At 34.0% G+C, this 21776-nt stretch overlaps 1 protein-coding gene across 2 annotated transcripts; it reads left to right on the top strand.

The window, feature by feature from the left end:
• Positions 1–2950: 2950 nt before the first annotated feature.
• tnfrsf9a (tumor necrosis factor receptor superfamily, member 9a) lies at positions 2951–19928 on the top strand. Of its 2 annotated transcripts, XM_028452902.1 has the most exons (8): positions 2951–3156; positions 3237–3409; positions 7466–7585; positions 7669–7803; positions 8907–8979; positions 9070–9155; positions 9248–9403; positions 18469–19928. In XM_028452902.1, the coding sequence occupies exons 2-8, from the start codon at positions 3271–3273 to the stop codon at positions 18573–18575; spliced, it is 816 nt and encodes a 271-aa protein (XP_028308703.1). In that variant the 5' UTR covers positions 2951–3156; positions 3237–3270; the 3' UTR covers positions 18576–19928. The 2 variants fall into 2 exon arrangements, with proteins under 2 accessions (XP_028308703.1, XP_028308704.1); XM_028452903.1 differs by lacking the exon at positions 2951–3156 and having other exon boundaries at positions 3163–3409.
• The last annotated feature ends 1848 nt before the right edge of the window (positions 19929–21776 follow it).

Here is a 21776-nt window from a genome sequence, read left to right as displayed (position 1 = left end):
ATTGGTTGTCATGTTTTTTTTTTTGGACTGGGGAACCAATAGGAAGCCTTATTACAGGCTCCTTCAACCTTATCATTGTTTTTATTTTTATTTTTATTTCTATAACTAGTTAAATAATAGTGCTTATTTTTCCTCATATATTATGCTAGTAAGCTAGCATAGCTAGCAACTTTTAGCCTGACTGGTTCACTAGTGCTGATGCAGTTGGGTTTACTAGTTACCTAGTAGATATCTGACTTTTACGAGTGTACTAGTAAACATTTTTTGTCCATCTAGTTTACTAGTAAACATGTTGAGTCTGTCTAGTTTACTAGTAAACATGTTGGGTCTGTCTAGTTTACTAGTAAACATGTTGGGTCTGTCTAGTTTACTAGTAAACATGTTGAGTCCATCTAGTTTACTAGTAAACATGTTGAGTCTGTCTAGTTTACTAGTAAACATGTTGAGTCCGTCTAGTTTACTAGTAAACATGTTGAGTCTGTCTAGTTTACTAGTAAACATGTTGGGTCTGTCTAGTTTACTAGTAAACATGTTGAGTCCGTCTAGTTTACTAGTAAACATGTTGAGTCCGTCTAGTTTACTAGTAAACATGTTGGGTATGTCTAGTTTACTAGTAAACATGTTGGGTCCGTCTAGTTTACTAGTAAACATGTTGAGTCCGTCTAGTTTACTAGTGAACATGATGGGTCTGTCTAGTTTACTAGTAAACATGTTGAGTCCGTCTAGTTTACTAGTAAACATGTTGGGTCCGTCTAGTTTACTAGTAAACATGTTGAGTCCGTCTAGTTTACTAGTGAACATGATGGGTCTGTCTAGTTTACTAGTAAACATGTTGAGTCCGTCTAGTTTACTAGTAAACATGATGGGTCTGTCTAGTTTACTCGTAAACATGTTGAGTCCGTCTAGTTTACTCGTAAACATGTTGGGTCCGTCTAGTTTACTAGTAAACATGTTGGGTCCGTCTAGTTTACTAGTAAACATGTTGAGTCCGTCTAGTTTACTAGTAAACATGTTGGGTCCGTCTAGTTTACTAGTAAACATGTTGAGTCCGTCTAGTTTACTAGTAAACATGTTGGGTCCGTCTAGTTTACTAGTAAACATGTTGGGTCCGTCTAGTTTACTCGTAAACATGTTGAGTCCGTCTAGTTTACTAGTAAACATGTTGGGTCCGTCTAGTTTACTAGTAAACATGTTGGGTCCGTCTAGTTTACTCGTAAACATGTTGAGTCCGTCTAGTTTACTAGTAAACATGTTGGGTCCGTCTAGTTTACTAGTAAACATGTTGGGTCCGTCTAGTTTACTCGTAAACATGTTGAGTCCGTCTAGTTTACTAGTAAACATGTTGGGTCCGTCTAGTTTACTCGTAAACATGTTGAGTCCGTCTAGTTTACTCGTAAACATGTTGAGTCCGTCTAGTTTACTCGTAAACATGTTGAGTCCGTCTAGTTTACTAGTAAACATGTTGGGTCTGTCTAGTTTACTCGTAAACATGTTGAGTCCGTCTAGTTTACTAGTAAACATGTTGGGTCCGTCTAGTTTACTAGTAAACATGTTGGGTCTGTCTAGTTTACTAGTAAACATGTTGAGTCCGTCTAGTTTACTCGTAAACATGTTGGGTCCGTCTAGTTTACTCGTAAACATGTTGGGTCCGTCTAGTTTACTCGTAAACATGTTGAGTCCGTCTAGTTTACTAGTAAACATGTTGAGTCCGTCTAGTTTACTAGTAAACATGATGGGTCCGTCTAGTTTACTCGTAAACATGATGGGTCTGTCTAGTTTACTCGTAAACATGTTGGGTCCGTCTAGTTTACTCGTAAACATGTTGGGTCCGTCTAGTTTACTCGTAAACATGTTGGGTCCGTCTAGTTTACTCGTAAACATGTTGGGTCCGTCTAGTTTACTCGTAAACATGTTGAGTCTGTCTAGTTTACTAGTAAACATGTTGAGTCCGTCTAGTTTACTAGTAAACATGTTGGGTCTGTCTAGTTTACTAGTAAACATGTTGGGTCTGTCTAGTTTACTAGTAAGGGCAAAAATGGCTTGAACTGGTTAATTAGTGAGCATTTCAGTATTTACTAGCAGACTAGAAACATGTAATTGTATTTATTGGTTGACTAGAGACCTAGTTTAATTCATGATTTACTATAGTTAACATGTCAGAGTTTTCGCGGCTCACTAGTAAACTTACGTGTCGGGTTTCGTTTTCAACAATTATATTAAATACTCGTCTTTCCATAGAAATCCGTGTTAATGTAACAGTTGTGTTAAATAACCTTAAAGAACCTGAACCTTTAAGTTCCAACCCAACTGTAGGACAACGTAAAAGTTGCTGTTTCATCGTAGCAGGTGATTATGATGCATCGTCCTCATGACTCAGCAGCAGTCACTTGTCAATCACATGAGGCTTAAGATTTTAAATAATGGTTGTTTACAGGATGTGGTTTTAACCTCCAAACATTCCAAATAGTCGGGCAATATTCCCGACAATGACAATAACATGTCATTAACCCCAATTGTTACATCAGTCTGTAAATCCCGTTCTTTTATAATAGAAGGTCAAAAGCCAGACTGGAAACATCCTTATTTGTTGAGAAAATCACATAAAAACATTGCTGGAGGATAAGATTACAAAGCTTTGCTTTCAATTTAGTGAAAAACCCCTTGTTCCACTTTTTATTTCAGTTTTAGCTCCCTGGATAGATGTGCTTTCGGTTCTTTGGATTAAAGTTCAGCAACACAATTATCAGTACAGAAACTTAAACCTAATAGATTAGATATCACAACGATTACTGGGGTCAACATGTCAGTGACCCCTGGTTTAAAGGTATATGGTTCTCAATGATAGGGTGAAATTTAACAATTTTACAGTCAAATTTAAGTTACAGATATGCTATTCTAAAAAAAAAAAAAAAAACATTTATTAATGTAGTCCAGGTAAAATAAAAGGTCTGGACATGCTTTTATTAGATATCAAATTAAAAAATTTAAGCATTAAAAAAATGTCAATTACTCAGCTGTGCCTGCTGATTGAAGTGAGTCATAGTAGGACACGCCCCTTCACAGTATCTCTATAAATAGGTATATTATGCTGAGTAATGCCTGTTGTGACAGCAGAGGCAGCTGTGTGCTCCCTGTGAACCCAACACTGTGAAATAGGTAAAGTTACACTTAGAGATCACCTTTACAAGGAACGCACCGGGAGATTAGAAAGATAAAATCACTATATTTGATTCTAGATCTTTTCCTGCTTCTGATTCTTTGCTGTGGAGAATGGCCGTGATTCTACTCGTGATGATTGGTCTGTCACTGCTCATGCAGAGCTGCACATGTAGTCCTGAACTCACAGGTTGTCAGAAGTGGACACAAAATGGAAATGGAGATGATGTTTGCTGTGAGGCCTGTTATCCAGGTAAGGTTTTTAATTTATAATTTAACACTCTACTGCATGCATGCAACATATAACTGATATGTTCCATGTTTTTTCTTTATGAGAAATAATTGTATTTAAAATATTGACTGTGACAACGAAACTACTAGGTCTACTATGTATTTACACTCCTGTTGATAAAAGGATCCCCAACAGTTTCACTGGTTTTTAATCTGATCCCAAAATAGAAATGACAAAAATGTCACTGAAATTTATAGAAATTAAATGTAATTTTAATGAGATAAAGTTGTTTTTATTGCACTAAAGTAAAAGTTAAAATAGTATGATGGAAAAAATGTATTGTATGAAGAATAATGATCCAGTCTATATACCACACATAGGCAACTGGTGGCCCGGGGGCCACATGCGGCTCTTGTTCTAATTTTGTGCGGCTCCCAAAACAAAATTGTAATTCAAGAAGTTGGAAGTTACATGAAACCCAACATAAACTCGAAAAACGACAGCAAAATGCACAAAATGTCAACAAGGACACACTAAACAACCACTTAAACACAAAATGACTACAAAAAACAACAACATATACAAAAGGACTACAAAAGACACACAAAATGCCAACAAAATTGCACAAAATGACAAAAAAAATGCACAAAATGACAGAAAAATAGACAACAATAACACAAAAAAAGATAACAAAAACACATAATGACTTAAAAAACACACAAACAGGCAACAAAAATGTGCCATATTGACAAGAAAATAGAAAAAATTAATTAAAAAACACAAAAGGTCAAAAAAAAAAAAAAAAAACAAGAAAACACACAAAAGGAAGACAAAACCCTTCTTTCATTAATGCTCAGATTGGTCATTATTCTAAATGCTACTATAAAAGTTAATAATGTGGTCCACGACTCAGACAATCACATTTTTGTGGCCCCGCTGTGATAAAATTGGCCCATCACTGCTATATACTGACTTACTTATTAAAGCTGCTTGTTTCTGTACATACTGGAAGAAGTTGAGCAGCTTATTTAAATAATTCTCTGGGGGGGATTTCACAAAACCTTTGCTGGAAACACTTCATCAGTTACAGAATTCTACTCTGTACTATAATAGCATCATATTTCCACTGTGTGAACACATCACTATCTCATATCCACCCACTGCATGTATTGACATGTAGACACCTGGATTGGTTTGGTGCGTTTCTTTAAAGGGGACATATCATGGTTTTAAATCCTTCCTTTTTACATATAAATCATACAGGTGTGGTCTATATAAAGCGGAACTGCAATGCTTGGGTCTGAATTCCTCATCATTATAGCTCCACAGGCTCCTTTTCTGACGTGTTTCTGAGAGTAACTCGTTTTGGTGCGGTGTCTTTAAATGCAAATGAGACACTATATACCCCGCCCCCTCTTCAGGTGACACTCGGTTCAACTCCACCCTGCTCGGCCATTTTTGTAGTTTGATAGAAGAGATACGGCTATGTAGCGGCGCATAAACTTTTTATTCAGAGGTTATTTACAAAATGTCAACAACAGAAGACTTGTCCATCCAGCCTTACATGTTACTGCCAGAGTCGGACCCGGCGGAGCGAGATGAAAATGAAGATGATGAACCTGCAGAACAAGTGAGCTAACACAAGCACCGAGCTAACGCTAGCGCCAAGCTAACGTCACGAAATGCATTTTAATACAGTCTTTTCAAAGACAAAAATGGCAAAATGAAATGACTAATGAAAACTTTAGACTTAAATTAAATCACGTAGGCCATATCATCAAGGATCTAAAACGAGCACACAGCGCTAACATATGAAGTCTGAAGACGGTGCAACTGCTAATGCTAACAAAACAATGACAGGGACGTCTTATCATCACACTTTTTAGCGTTATTTACAGCTTACCGAAGTGCTCTGTTCGTCGTCTCCAAAGATAGAAGGAATTGAACCCTCGATCAGACAAAGTCTTTCGGCAAATCCTTCTTTATACCGGTGGAGGTTGCAGAAGCAGTCATCCTTGAAGTGCTTCGCGCACACAAAAATGACCTTACCCACAGATGTGGGTACATTTCCGTGAAAAATAAAACTCAACCAGGCACTTTGAAAAGGTTCTGATGCTGGGAGACGGTGTAATGAAGCGTGTGGGTTACTACATCCAACAACCGAACATTTTGACTTATCCTCTCGTAACTTCTGCATCCTTTAGCTTGGACTACAAAATAAAAGCGAGAAATAAAAATGGCGGATTGCTCTAAGTGTTGGACCTGGAGTTGATGTACTAATTTGGCAGTTCCGCTGCAAATACTGTGATGTAATAGTTCAAAAAACGTAATAGAGAATAGAAAAATCGAAATAGATTGAAAAATATGAGCAAAACAGAATATAAAGATATCTACGGAGCACCTGAAGAGACTAATTTGATTTTTTCTGTACTTCTAAGCACTCTAAATATACAACAAAATGCATTTAAGGGCTAAAAAAGTGGATTTAGCATGATATGTCCCCTTTAAAGAAGCAATACCTGCAAAGACGAACATGAAACAATCTAACCTCCAGACACCTACACTTTCTGCTGATTTTTAAAAAGTTTTAAACTGATCCAGAATCAGTACATTCATCCGGATCCTCTTCAAAATGTAATGGAATTTTCCATGGTCGAAGGCAGGGGTCACCAACACGGTGCCCGTGGGCACCAGGTAGCCCTCGTGGACTATGTGAGGGGCCCTCAGGAGCTCTAGTCACCAATGATCTCCATCTAAAATCCGATTTACTTTCGAAGATGGATAGTCACAAAGATAAAATACAATTAAAATTTAAAAATTTGGTACTTAGTAAAGTTAAATATTGCTGATGAAGTTTTAGTATTAAATAAACCATCATTAAATGTTTATTTTCACTGAAACATTGTGACAAAGGTTTTTAAATGTTGCAGATTTGGTGTATGATCAGTGGGATGTTATATATAATATGATATATTTTTTAAAATAGCGCAAATTACAACAATAGTCATCTCAAAGTGATATCAAAATATGAAATTCCTGAGAGAAAAAGTAAAAAAAAACAACAAATCCACAGTAACAAGCATCAGCGACAGTGGGAAGACAAAACATGTTATGGTTTCCTGTTTTTTCAGGAGATTTACTTTGATCTCCTGACATGTTTCAACTGCAAACTGCCAGTCTTCCTCAGAGGCGTCTGCTGGTTGCTGTAGAAATGTAGAAAAACAGTAGTATGAATAAATGAAACCTTAACACATTATTGAAAAATAATTATTTCCTATCTTTCTAAGTTACTGCTAGCTTTTCCTTTATTATCTTACCCTCTCATTACAGTGAAACTGGGAAAAGGTAGTATTTAAGAAGTGCTTGTGTTGTATAGACTGCTTTGTATGATATTCATTTAATGCCATATACCTGTTTTTTTTACCTAAATCTGAGTGTTGGCCTTTTGTATGCTTGAACACATATTTTCACAATTAAACCCAGCCAGCACAGCAGCACAGTTGCTAGAGTGTTATATACCAAGGAAGTTCCCTTGTCCCAGACTAGTCTTTTCATAAAACTGTATGTCTGATTCTGGCACCAGTTCTTTGACAAATGGTATTTTTACCACCTTTAGGGCCACAGTTTTTCTAACTGGAAGCCCTTTGGACTATACAGTACTCATGAAGTCGCTCACAGTTTTAGAAAGGTTGGTGACCCCTGGTCTGAGGTCTATCTTTGGTTAAAAAAATGTTAACAGACAAACCAACAAATAAATAAACACTGGTGAAAATATTACCTCCTTGGCAGAGGGAATAAACATTTGATTTTGCTATATCAGCACTTCTAAGGAATTGTGAGCAATTCAACTGTTTTCAGTCTTTCCACTAATGTACAATAGTGCACAAAACACTTATTTTCCTGCTTTTGAAGTGAGCAAGCCAAGATTATTAGACCAAGTCTTTGTTTAAATAAAGTGTTTTGTCTGTATTTTTGCTATACCTGCCACAACTAAATTCATGTTTCTAACTTTTGAGGATGCAAGAGTTAAGATATGACAGTGTCTAACTTGTGCTTTTCCCATGTTCATGTTTAAAGGACACCGAGTTCTTGAGGAATGTGGTCGAGCACCAAAAAAGCTCTGCGAACTTTGTGATCCTGGGAAATATGTATTGAAGTCAAATGACAAACAGTGCCACAGGTGTAGAGAGTGTTTGGGTAAGTGAGGATTTATGTGTTCCCATCTGGACTGAGAAAGAAACACACAGATTGTGTTTTGAAATCGTTTTGTTTGTTTTCAGACCCTCAGATTATAGTGAAGAGGTGCAATGCTTCTGCTGATACAGTGTGTGGCTGCAGAGAGGGGCTGATCTGTGGGGATGAGCCCTGCACCTTCTGTAAGGCTACATGTGGAAAAGGACACCAAGTTGTAGACGGTAGGGAATTCTGATATCCATTGCATTTTTCTGTCTGAAAATATATGGCGTTGGGTTAATCACACTTTAAACAATGCACGTTAAGGAGGCCATTTCTTATTGTAGGTTGATCTGTTTTTGAGTTGGACTTTTCTCAGACAAACAAAATAAATGAAATAACTGCCAGTGGAAAAAAATTACCATCTTCCATTACTGAAGATGAAATACTTTTTTTTTATTTTGCACAGATGATGTATGTAGAGTACATCCAGTGGGCCTTCACCCTAACCCTAACCCACATGTAGGCAGTGGCTATCCGTACAGCTGCCGTATCAATTTACCAATATTCTATTTGTACGCAGCGCCACTCAATGGCCAGTTTAGGCCATGTGACTAAGACTAAACCCAACCCTAAACCTAACCCTAAAAATTGTTGCGACATAGGGTTATAATCTAACCCTAACCCTAAAATTGTTGTGATATAGGGTTATAACCTAACCCTAACCCTAAAATTGTTGCAATATAAGGTTATAATCTAAACCTAAACCTAAACCTAATCCTAACCCTAACACGCTATGTACGTGTACTTCGGTAAACGTACCAATAGCATCGGAGGTTGTCCGTACGGCAACCGTATGAATAAACACTTTCTTCAACATATGCCTAACATAAAATTTCAACGGATATACATACTGTATATGTAAATTATACACAAGTACCAGCAATTCTCAACTGGTGGGCCGCGGACAGCTGGTCAAAAATGAAATAAATACATAATGTCTCTAATGTTGGACGTGTCTTTTATTTTAAAAGAAACATTTCTTTTGACAGGCATGCTGTGAAATGCATGTTGCACGGGAAAATATGTAGATTTATGTTTCAAAAAAGATTATATGTGTGTTTTTTAACAGCTATTTTTGAAGAACTAAATTTGGTTGGTTGAATTCTAAAAATAAGTGGGTCACGATTTATTGACCGTGGCAAAATGTGGGTGCCAGGGTGAGACCAGTTGATAACCGATGTTATATACAACCTATTACATTACGTTGGAGGTCTATGTACAGCGTCCAACACAGTAAGTGTTGTTGAAAGTCGTGCAGTAATCAGAGCAACCCTCTACACAGGTGTTTGCCAACCGTGTCCTGAAGGAACGTTCAACAACCAGAGTCAATCCATGTGTAAACCTTGGACTAAAAGGTGAGATAAAATTGTCATCCATCTCATATTTTCTTTTTTTGTGTTGTGTTGAAGCTTTAATAAAAATTCTGAAACATGTTTTTCCTGAAGATGTCCTAAAGGTCAAAGCATTGTGGCTGAAGGAGACGCATTCACTGACGTGAAGTGTGCGGTGGTCATCAAACCCAACACCACTGGTAGAAGATGACTCCCTCCTTGTTGTCTTTGTACCTTATTTCTGACACTTATTTTAAAAACAATCTTTACATTCTTGCTGCTCTGTGAACAGACCATCACGTACCATCGTGGCTCTTGGTTCCACTTGTCGTCACCGGCATTGTCCTGATGATGATTATCTCGGCGGTGCTTGTGAAAATTCTCCAGAAACGGAAAAGATACAACATAAATCAGGACACAAAGGAACCTGAATTCAACACATATACAGGTCACCTACCTTGATAGTTATGGAGAGCCATTTGCGCATTAATTTGATATCAGTGATATCAACTGTGAAGCTCTACTATCACTACTGTTTGGAGTTCACGTACTCAATTTTGGGTCACTAGTGTGCAGGTACACTTTACTAGTGAAGTAAGAAGTGTCACTAGTAAGCAGGGTTGGGGTCAATTACATTTTGCAGTTACAATTAAGTTTTCAATTACCTATATTCAATGACAATTCAGTTGGGATTACAGTGGCCAGCATTTTTTTCCAATTATAATTATTTTTTATCCTCAGAAAGTCAATTACAATAATTTTCTCAATTACCAAAGTTAAATTAAAATGAATCACAATTACCAAGCCTGAAATAAATAATCTAACAAAAGTTCGCCTTCCTCTTGTGTTAGCTTTCTGTTTGCATCTCTTATGATAATGGGTCCTAAATCAGCTGTAAAATACACTAAAAACATATATCTATCATCTAATTTTTTTCCTATCTATTGGTTGAGTTGTTAGGCTTCTTAATCAATGAAAACATAGATTTTAATATTTTTGGTGTGGACGTCTGAGACTTTTTTTGTCTGTATACCTCTCAATTCATTTATTTTTTTAATTGTAAAATGGGAAAACTTGATATGAAACATATTTTAGTTATTGTTAACTACATATGTATAGAACTGTAACATGGTTCCCCAATTTAGCGTTAAATTACAATTGACAATTTTTATAGAATTTTCAAGGCAATTACAGTTACAAAGTCAATTATCTGAACTCAATTACAATTTAATTACGATTACAACAGCAACTGTCTGTTTAACAATTACAGTTGCAATTATAATTACACCATAATTGTAATTAATTATTAATTATGCGATTACAAATATAATTGACCCACATTATATGCTAATGAGGGGGCAGGGGAAAGCAACTTTAGGCTTGTCACTGGTTTTCGAAAATCTTGCAACCAATCAGGGAGCTGGATTTGGTTATAATCCCTCCTACTCCATTTTAATTAGGTCTACTAGTAGTACCAGTGAGTCTTTTAGCTTAACTACTACTAGTAGACTAAAAACAGTCTACTCGTATTACTAGTGATATTTTGAAGGTACTATTAAACAAAAATGCAGCTTTACTAGTAAAGGTTTTTGTCGCACTAGTGAACCAAATTGAGTGCTATGGTCAGTACCCTGAGTATCGATCTCTAATAGTTTAAGACCAAGTCTCAAACCTTGTTGTTCTGATTGACTCAGATCTGACTTTCAGCAGTCAGATTAAATCAATGACAAACACAGCCTTCTACCACCTAAAGAACATCTCCAGAGTGAAATGTTTCATGACTCATGACATGAAAGATCAGATATAATAATACATTAAGCTTACTAATAGAGCTTAACAATGGTGGACATGAGCTAAAGTCTGCTGCACTCTCTGATGACGGTGATTTGTGTTGTTTTTGATTTAAAATTGTTTTCTGGAGTCTGAATTTACACGTTTATTTGCTTTTATTTTTTTTTATTTTTTTTTATTTACATTACTGCAGTAACATCTGATTTTAGGTGATTGTCTGATATTAATAATTTTATAATATATGATACAGTCTCAAACCCATTTAAGTGTGTTCACGATATTCGCACTGGTTTAAAGATTCCTTCAAAAGCCTTATCTAAAAAAAACTTTCACAGTATAAGTGTGCACAAACTTGCTCTAGTTTTTAGGATCTTAAGATAGCCTTATTTCAGAAACAAAAAATCCAATTTTTAAATTTTTATAGCCTTATCTCTGATTTTTGGGTCGTTGTCACTTTTTTCTCATTTTTCATGCTTTACTGTATTTTTACCCCAGTTTAAGTATGCACATCACATTTTCCCTAGTTTTCAGGGTCTTGTGGTAGCCTTATCTCAGAATTTTTTTTTCAATTTTTTTCAATTTTTATGCCTTACTATAGCCTTACCTCTGATTTTTGGTGTTTGTCAGTTTTTTCTCGCTTTACTGCATTTTTACCCCAGTTTAAATATGCACATCATATTTTCCCTAGTTTTTAGGGTTTTGTGGTAGCCTTATCTCAGAATTTTTTTTCCAAATTTTTTCCATTTTTATGCCTTACTATAGCCTTACCTCTGATTTTTTGGTCGTTGTCACTTTTTTCTCATTTTTCATGCTTTACTGTATTTTTACCCCAGTTTAAGTATGCACATCATATTTTCCCTAGTTTTCAGAGTCTTGTGGTAGCCTTATCTCAGAATTTTTTTTTTCAATTTTTATGCCTTACTATAGCCTATGGTTTATCAATTTTTTCAATTTTTTCACTTTTTTCTAATTTTTCATGCATTACTGCATTTTCAGCCCAGTGTAAGTATGTGGATTGTATATAAACTAGTTTTAAGTATGTTGAGATACCCTTATCTAAAAAAAAAAAAAAAATCCAAAGTTTTTATAATTTTTATGCCTTACTATAGCCTTACCTATGATTTTTGGGTCGTTGTCACTTTTTTCTCATTTTTCATGCTTTACTGCATTTTTACCCCAGTTTAAGTATGCACATCATTTTTTCCCTAGTTTTTAGGGTCTTGTGGTAGCCTTATCTCAGAAATTTTTTTTCAAATTTTTTCCATTTTTATGCCTTACTATATAGCCTTACCTCTCATTTTGGGTGTTTGTCAGTTTTTTCACATTTTTCTAATTTTTCATGCCTTACTGCATTTTCACCCCAGTGTAAGTATGTGGATTGTATTTAAACTAGTTTTAAGTACGTTGTGATAGCCTTATCTAAAAAAAAAAAATTCCAAAGTTTTATAATTTTTATGCCTTACTATAGCCTTACCTATGATTTTTGGGTAATTGTCACTTTTTTCTAATTTTTCATGCTTTACTGCTTTTTTACCCCAGTTTAAATATGCACATCATTTTTTCCCTAGTTTTTTGGGTCTTCTGATAGCCCTATCTCAAAAAAAAAAAAAAAAATTCCAAAGTTTCATAATTTTTATGCCTTACTATAGCCTTACCTCTGATTTTTTGGTCGTTGTCACTTTTTTCTCATTTTTCATGCTTTACTGTATTTTTACCCCAGTTTAAGTATGCACATCATATTTTCCCTAGTTTTTAGGGTCTTGTGATAGCCTTATCTCAGAATTTTTTTTCCCAAATTTTTTCCATTTTTATGCCTTACTATAGCCTTTCCTCTCATTTTGGGTGTTTGTCAGTTTTTTCACATTTTTCTAATTTTTCATGCCTTACTGCATTTTCACCCCAGTGTAAGTATGTGGATTGTATTTAAACTAGTTTTAAGTATGTTGTGATAGCCTTATCTAAAAAAAAAAAATTCCAAAGTTTTATAATTTTTATGCCTTACTATAGCCTTACCTCTGATTTTTGGGTAATTGTCACTTTTTTCTCATTTTTCATGCTTTACTGTATTTTTACCCCAGTTTAAGTATGCACATCATATTTTCCCTAGTTTTTAGAGTCTTGTGGTAGCCTTATCTCAGAATATTTTTTTCAAATTTTTTCCATTTTAATGCCTTACTATAGCCTTACCTCTGATTTTTGGGTGTCAGTTTTTTCTCATTTTTCATGCTTTACTGCATTTTTACCCCAGTTTAAGTGTGCACATCATATTTTCCCTAGTTTTCAGAGTCTTGTGGTAGCCTTATCTCAGAATTTTTTTTTTCAATTTTTATGCCTTACTATAGCCTATGGTTTATCATTTTTTTCAATTTTTTCACTTTTTTCTAATTTTTCATGCATTACTGCATTTTCAGCCCAGTGTAAGTATGTGGATTGTATATAAACTAGTTTTAAGTATGTTGAGATACCCTTATCTAAAAAAAAAAAAAAAATCCAAAGTTTTTATAATTTTTATGCCTTACTATAGCCTTACCTATGATTTTTGGGTCGTTGTCACTTTTTTTTCTCATTTTTCATGCTTTACTGCATTTTTACCCCAGTTTAAGTATGCACATCATTTTTCCCCTAGTTTTTAGGGTCTTGTGGTAGTCTTATCTCAGAAATTTTTTTTCAAATTTTTTCCATTTTTATGCCTTACTATAGCCTTACCTCTCATTTTGGGTGTTTGTCAGTTTTTTCACATTTTTCTAATTTTTCATGCCTTACTGCATTTTCACCCCAGTGTAAGTATGTGGATTGTATTTAAACTAGTTTTAAGTACGTTGTGATAGCCTTATCTAAAAAAAAAAAATTCCAAAGTTTTATAATTTTTATGCCTTACTATAGCCTTACCTATGATTTTTGGGTAATTGTCACTTTTTTCTAATTTTTCATGCTTTACTGCTTTTTTACCCCAGTTTAAATATGCACATCATCTTTTCCCTAGTTTTTTGGGTCTTCTGATAGCCCTATCTCAAAAAAAAAAAAAAAAAAAAAAAAAAAATTCCAAAGTTTCATAATTTTTATGCCTTACTATAGCCTTACCTCTGATTTTTGGTACTCGTCACTTTTTTCTCATTTTTCATGCTTTACTGTATTTTTACCCCAGTTTAAGTATGCACATCATATTTTCCCTAGTTTTTAGGGTCTTGTGATAGCCTTATCTCAGAATTTTTTTTTCAATTTTTTTGCCTTACTATAGCCTGTGGTTTATCAATTTTTTCACTTTTTTCTAATTTTTCATGCATTACTGCATTTTCAGCCCAGTGTAAGTATGTGGATTGTATATAAAGTAGTTTTAAGTATGTTGAGATACCCTTATCTAAAAAAAAAAAATTCCAAAGTTTTATAATTTTTATGCCTTACTATAGCCTTACCTATGATTTTTGGGTAATTGTCACTTTTTTCTCATTTTTCATGCTTTACTGTATTTTTACCCCAGTTTAAGTATGCACATCATATTTTCCCTAGTTTTTAGAGTCTTGTGGTAGCCTTATCTCAGAATATTTTTTTCAAATTTTTTCCATTTTAATGCCTTACTATAGCCTTACCTCTGATTTTTGGGTGTCAGTTTTTTCTCATTTTTCATGCTTTACTGCATTTTTACCCCAGTTTAAGTGTGCACATCATATTTTCCCTAGTTTTCAGAGTCTTGTGGTAGCCTTATCTCAGAATTTTTTTTTTCAATTTTTATGCCTTACTATAGCCTATGGTTTATCAATTTTTTCAATTTTTTCTAATTTTTCATGCATTACTGCATTTTCAGCCCAGTGTAAGTATGTGGATTGTATATAAACTAGTTTTAAGTACGTTGTGATAGCCTTATCTAAAAAAAAAAATTCCAAAGTTTTATAATTTTTATGCCTTACTATAGCCTTACCTATGATTTTTGGGTAATTGTCACTTTTTTCTAATTTTTCATTCTTTACTGCTTTTTTACCCCAGTTTAAATATGCACATCATTTTTTCCCTAGTTTTTTGGGTCTTCTGATAGCCCTATCTCAAAAAAAAAAAAAAAAAAAAAATTCCAAAGTTTCATAATTTTTATGCCTTACTATAGCCTTACCTCTGATTTTTTGGTCGTTGTCACTTTTCTCTCATTTTTCATGCTTTACTGTATTTTTACCCCAGTTTAAGTATGCACATCATATTTTCCCTAGTTTTTAGGGTCTTGTGATAGCCTTATCTCAGAATTTTTTTTCCCAAATTTTTTCCATTTTTATGCCTTACTATAGCCTTTCCTCTCATTTTGGGTGTTTGTCAGTTTTTTCACATTTTTCTAATTTTTCATGCCTTACTGCATTTTCACCCCAGTGTAAGTATGTGGATTGTATTTAAACTAGTTTTAAGTATGTTGAGATACCCTTATCTAAAAAAAAAAAATTCCAAAGTTTTATAATTTTTATGCCTTACTATAGCCTTACCTATGATTTTTGGGTAATTGTCACTTTTTTCTCATTTTTCATGCTTTACTGTATTTTTACCCCAGTTTAAGTATGCACATCATATTTTCCCTAGTTTTTAGAGTCTTGTGGTAGCCTTATCTCAGAATATTTTTTTCAATTTTTTTCCATTTTAATGCCTTACTATAGCCTTACCTCTGATTTTTGGGTGTCAGTTTTTTCTCATTTTTCATGCTTTACTGCATTTTTACCCCAGTTTAAGTGTGCACATCATATTTTCCCTAGTTTTCAGAGTCTTGTGTTAGCCTTATCTCAGAATTTTTTTTTTCAATTTTTATGCCTTACTATAGCCTATGGTTTATCAATTTTTTCAATTTTTTCACTTTTTTCTAATTTTTCATGCATTACTGCATTTTCAGCCCAGTGTAAGTATGTGGATTGTATATAAACTAGTTTTAAGTACGTTGTGATAGCCTTATCTAAAAAAAAAAAATTCCAAAGTTTTATAATTTTTATGCCTTACTATAGCCTTACCTATGATTTTTGGGTAATTGTCACTTTTTTCTAATTTTTCATGCTTTACTGCTTTTTTACCCCAGTTTAAATATGCACATCATTTTTTCCCTAGTTTTTTGGGTCTTCTGATAGCCCTATCTCAAAAAAAAAAAAAAAAAAAAATTCCAAAGTTTCATAATTTTTATGCCTTACTATAGCCTTACCTCTGATTTTTTGGTCGTTGTCACTTTTCTCTCATTTTTCATGCTTTACTGTATTTTTACCCCAGTTTAAGTATGCACATCATATTTTCCCTAGTTTTTAGGGTCTTGTGATAGCCTTATCTCAGAATTTTTTTTCCCAAATTTTTTCCATTTTTATGCCTTACTATAGCCTTTCCTCTCATTTTGGGTGTTTGTCAGTTTTTTCACATTTTTCTAATTTTTCATGCCTTACTGCATTTTCACCCCAGTGTAAGTATGTGGATTGTATTTAAACTAGTTTTAAGTATGTTGTGATAGCCTTATCTAAAAAAAAAAATTCCAAAGTTTTATAATTTTTATGCCTTACTATATAGCCTTACCTCTGATTTTTGGGTAATTGTCACTTTTTTCTCATTTTTCATGCTTTACTGTATTTTTACCCCAGTTTAAGTATGCACATCATATTTTCCCTAGTTTTTAGGGTCTTGTGGTAGCCTTATCTCAGAATATTTTTTTCAAATTTTTTCCATTTTAATGCCTTACTATAGCCTTACCTCTGATTTTTGGGTGTCAGTTTTTTCTCATTTTTCATGCTTTACTGCATTTTGACCCCAGTTTAAGTATGCACATCATATTTTCCCTAGTTTTCAGAGTGTTGTGATAGCCTTATCTCAGAATTTTTTTTTTCAATTTTTATGCCTTACTATAGCCTATGGTTTATCAATTTTTTCACTTTTTTCTAATTTTTCATGCATTACTGCATTTTCAGCCCAGTGTAAGTATGTGGATTGTATATAAACTAGTTTTAAGTATGTTGAGATACCCTTATCTAAAAAAAAAAAAAAAATCCAAAGTTTTTATAATTTTTATGCCTTACTATAGCCTTACCTATGATTTTTGGGTAATTGTCACTTTTTTCTCATTTTTCATGCTTTACTGTATTTTTACCCCAGTTTAAGTATGCACATCATATTTTCCCTAGTTTTCAGAGTCTTGTGTTAGCCTTATCTCAGAATTTTTTTTTTCAATTTTTATGCCTTACTATAGCCTATGGTTTATCAATTTTTTCACTTTTTTCTAATTTTTCATGCATTACTGCATTTTCAGCCCAGTGTAAGTATGTGGATTGTATATAAACTAGTTTTAAGTACGTTGTGATAGCCTTATCTAAAAAAAAAAAATTCCAAAGTTTCATAATTTTTATGCCTTACTATAGCCTTACCTCTGATTTTTTGGTCGTTGTCACTTTTCTCTCATTTTTCATGCTTTACTGTATTTTTACCCCAGTTTAAGTATGCACATCATATTTTCCCCAGTTTTTAGGGTCTTGTGGTAGCCTTATCTCAGAAATTTTTTCCATTTTTATGCCTTACTATAGCCTTACCTCTGATTTTTGGGTATTTGTCACTTTTTTCATGCTTTACTGCATTTTTACCCCACTTTAAGTATGCACATCATATTTTCCCTAGTTTTTAGGGTCTTGTGGTAGACTTATCTCAGAAATTTTTTTTCATTTTTATGCCTTACCTCTGATTTTTGGGTAATTGTCACTTTTTTCAAATTTTTCATGCTTTACTGCATTTTTACCCCAGTTTAAATATGCACATCATTTTTCCCCTAGTTTTTTGGGTCTTCTGATAGCCCTATCTCAAAAAAAAAAAAAAAAAAAAAAAAAAATTCCAAAGTTTCATAATTTTTATGCCTTACTATATAGCCTTACCTCTGATTTTTTGGTGTTGTCACTTTTTTCTCATTTTTCATGCTTTACTGCATTTTTACCCCAGTTTAAGTATGCACATCATATTTTCCCCAGTTTTTAGGGTCTTGTGGTAGCCTTATCTCAGAAATGTTTTTTCAATTTTTATGCCTTACTATAGCCTTACCTCTCATTTTGGGTGTTTGTCAGTTTTTTCGTGCTTTACTGCATTTTTACCCCAGTTTAAATATGCACATAATTTTTTCCCTAGTTTTTTGGGTCTTGTGACAGCCTTATCTCAAAAAAAAAAAAAAAAAAAATAATTCCAATGTTTTATAATTTTTATGCCTTACTGCATTTTCACCCCAGTGTAAGTATGTGGATTGTATTTAAACTAGTTTTAAGTATGTTGTGATAGCCTTATCTAAAAAAAAAAATAAAAATTCCAAAGTTTTATATTTTTTATGCCTTTTATGGGTATTTGTCACTTTTTTCATGCTTTACTGCATTTTTACCCCAGTTTAAATATGCACATCATTTTCCCTAGTTTTTTGGGTCTTGTGATAGCCTTATCTCAAAAAAAAAAAAAAAAAAAAAAAAATAATTCCAAAGTTTCATAATTTTTATGCCTTCACTATAGCCTTTCCTCTGACTTTAGGCGTTTCTCTTTTTTTTCTCATTTTCCACTTTTTCATGCCTTACTGCATTTTTACCTCAGTTTAAGTGTACTCATCATATTTACACTAGTTTTTAAAGTCTTGCGATAGAAAAAGTTTTTAAAATTTCATTTCTTAGATCACTGATATCAAATGGCTTTCCATAGATAGTTGCACCTGAATACTCCTCAAACCAAATCTGATATATGAAATGTGATTTTTTTCCTCTTTAGATGATCCGAGGACACTGATCGCAGTGGAGTGCAGTTTCCACGAGGCACAGCAGGAACAGGGCAGCAGCTCAGAATCCTTGGATTCCTCTGGGCAGCTGCTCAGATGAATGAAACACACTGTTCACTTTCTACTTCAGTTTGTTTCATTTCAAAGGATCAGTCACGCACCTGGAAGTCCCAGGGTTATCTTCAAGGACACATATAGCTACATGTGTTTACTTACCAAATGTGGGGAAAAACTTGCCCTTGGTCATGCCAGAGGAACTGGCTCAACTATTACACCAAGTTGCAAAACTAGTTATGCTTTCAAGGAACATGAAAGACAAATGTTGACAGAGGGAATTCTGAGCAGGAAAAACAATATGTTCTGGAAAAACCCTGTTTTCTATTTTCAGAACCAACCAAGGCAAACACTAAGAGATCCAGCATACTGAAGAAATTCATTACATTAAATACTTGACTTTTGTTGATCTTCAACAGTAAGACCTTGACTTTAACTCCTACAGGTGGATTTTTCAGTCTGAGTTTCAGTGTGTATGTGGCTACAGTTCGAAACATGGTGTAGGTTGTAAAAAAAAGTGTTTCTATGCAATAGATTACTACACAAAGGTTCCTGACTTTGCCTTCACACCTCCCACACTGCCCAGCAGATGAGTCAGATAACAACTGGTGTAATATCTAATCTTTTGAGTTCATGTCTCAAAATATTTTTCATTTGGTTGAACTTAATATGGTGATTTAAGGAAACAGCTTTGCATACTTATCAGAAACCTCTTTGGACTTTCCTACATTTGAATTTCTTCAAGATAGAAAGTGCAACTTAAGTCAGTTTGAAAACAGTTTTTAAATGCTAATAATGATTTGATATTCATGAGAAGCAGAGTTTTGCCTTTCAGGTTGAGACACGTCCCTTCATTGTTGATGTTTGTGCACTTTTCAAACATTTACGATGTTAGCAGATATGACGCTGGGGTTAGTCACACACACAGTCTGCACAAATACCAGCCCAGTGTATCATCAGACAAACCCTGTAAGGCAATATACAAACTTCACAGCTGACTTCCAGCCCACTATAACCACCATGACGTGGCTCACACGCAACAGATCTTTAGCTTTTGTCACCCTGAAAGATGAGAATGTGGGCTGAAGGTGATATGGAAACCCACAATTAAAAATAACGTATCAAATGAAACTCGCCTCAGCAAAGGTAGCTCAAAGTTCACAAAGAGTTGTTTCTGTGAGACTCATACTGTGAATGTCACTCACCTCTTTGTCTTATGATTGCATTGAAACACTGAAAAAAGGCTCTAAATGCATTTATTTTCACTGGTTGTCTTTTTTAAGAATGTGAATATCCAATACATTTGTATATTTTGTTGATGTATTGCAGTTTCATAAAGGTACAGCATTGTGTATAGTGTCCAAATGAAGCAGTAGCATTCATTCATTCATTCATTCATTCATAAAAACACAATTTCATTCAACTCACCTGATGATTACATGAAAACAAAAGCAGGGGAATTCAAATTACAACAGATCCTTTTATCTTTTTAGTCATCGAGTGATAAAATGTAGGCAAACAATGGGTTGAGTGAACGAAAGTATGACACATGGTACTTAACAGGCTAATTAAAATGATATATGTGTGTGTGCGTGTGTGTGCAAAACTAAAGATGAAACTGAGTGGCTCGTATAAAAACTAGTCAGGACTTGACAAAGCAAATATCCTGACGTCTATGCAAAGGTAAGCAAATATGATGCTAGCTTTAAGGTGGTTTGTTTTCCCTGTCAAATCAAATACTTCCAACACATTTTCTTTGTGAGGGCTTAAACCAGTGGTTCCCAACCTCTTCTATTCTGTGTACCCACTTAGAAATGTAGTCAAATTAGGTCTATACCCCCCATTCATACTCATACACACACACGCACGCACACACAGAAAAATTAAAAAAAAAAATAAAACTAATGCAACTTTCATGTGATTACTTCATTAGTAAATAAATAGCTAACTACGTAATTATTGTCTCCTAATATTAGAAATGTGATTAACCAGCCTCTATAACAATGTTTCTTAAGTGAGGGTACGTGTACCCACTACTACATTAGAGAGAGTGGAAAATTAACAAATAAAAGCATAAAAAATTTGGGGATTTTAAAAAAAGTGTATTTTTGGTTAAAAATGATAGTCATACAAAATACAAGGGTGAGATTTGTTTCTGGTCATCTCTATAAAAAGTGCAGAAATTAATCTATTCAAGAGGCACTAAATAATTTTTCATTCCAGCTTTTTTACAAAGTTAGATTCTTTAAAATGTGTTATCATCGCTCATTCTTTCCATCATTATGCTCAAAAGTTATTTTTATTTTTTTTTAAAAGTACTCTGAGCAAAATATAGTCAAAGGGGGATTCCACTGCTCTAAAACGTAAATGAATTCTGTTTCAACACATTACAAAAAAGGACAGTATTTTATGAAGCAATGTTATTGTTTGTTTGTAGTAAATTTGTCAAAAAATAAATAAGTAAAATAAAGAATGTTGTCCTATTATTTTATTTTAATTGATATAAAAGTTTCAGAGTATCCCCTGCAATGTGCTCCTGTACCCCAGGTTGAGAATCACTGGCTAAGATCACTTGGACATTTATTCTTAAAGGAATCTTTCCATAATATTTCATTAATAGATTTACCAGTTCCAATTCTGTCAAAGTTACTCCACGTTTCCAATTTTGTGCAAAAAGATTGAGACTGGTTGAGCAGAGGTAGGACAAAAAATAGAACTTTTTTGAAAGGTTTGTTTCCAGTCAATTTGTTCAGCAGCTGCAGATAATTTTTGTTATTACTGCAGCAGAATGAAATTAAAATGCTTTTCAACTGATCTTGATGAGGCTGGAGTGTATTTATTCAACAGTTGAAACAAAAACGTACATTTGCATGAGTCTCATAGGTTAAGATATGATAAACACGTCTGTCTGCAGTTGTATGCAAATCTGATTCTTACCAATCCATGCAGTCTCATTCAAAACAATCATTACATTACATTACATTAATTAACCATTTGGTATTAAAAGCGGAAAAAGGCTTGATTTGATTGTCCTGACAAACCAGCAAAAACTCACTTAAACCTGAGTGACCTAATTTCCAAACAAGCCATTTCTAACTTCCTGTTAGTCTATTTTTTTCTATTTTAGTGTGAAATAACAGCTCATAGTGCAGCATTCACGACATATCCTGAAACAACCCAACAACATACCACAACCTGCCAAAGATAAGGCCCAGCATCAAACTATAGTTCACTGAGAAATACAGAA

Source organism: Gouania willdenowi, chromosome 7, assembly GCF_900634775.1.
Source record: "Gouania willdenowi chromosome 7, fGouWil2.1, whole genome shotgun sequence".
NCBI lineage: Eukaryota > Metazoa > Chordata > Actinopteri > Blenniiformes > Gobiesocidae > Gouania > Gouania willdenowi.
The sequence above is the reverse complement of the archived record's forward strand: the minus strand, read 5'-3'. Positions and strand labels throughout refer to the sequence as shown.

What these genes read in the sequence shown, in the direction of transcription:
- tnfrsf9a (XM_028452902.1), top strand. Translation starts at nt 3,271, where the DNA reads ATGGCCGTGATTCTACTCGTGATGATTGGTCTGTCACTGCTCATGCAG. An exon ending in TGTAAACCTTGGACTAAAAG is followed by an intron (nt 8,980 to 9,069) that starts GTGAGATAAAAT and finishes TTTTTCCTGAAG; the next exon opens with ATGTCCTAAAGGTCAAAGCA. An exon ending in TGAATTCAACACATATACAG is followed by an intron (nt 9,404 to 18,468) that starts GTCACCTACCTT and finishes TTTCCTCTTTAG; the next exon opens with ATGATCCGAGGACACTGATC.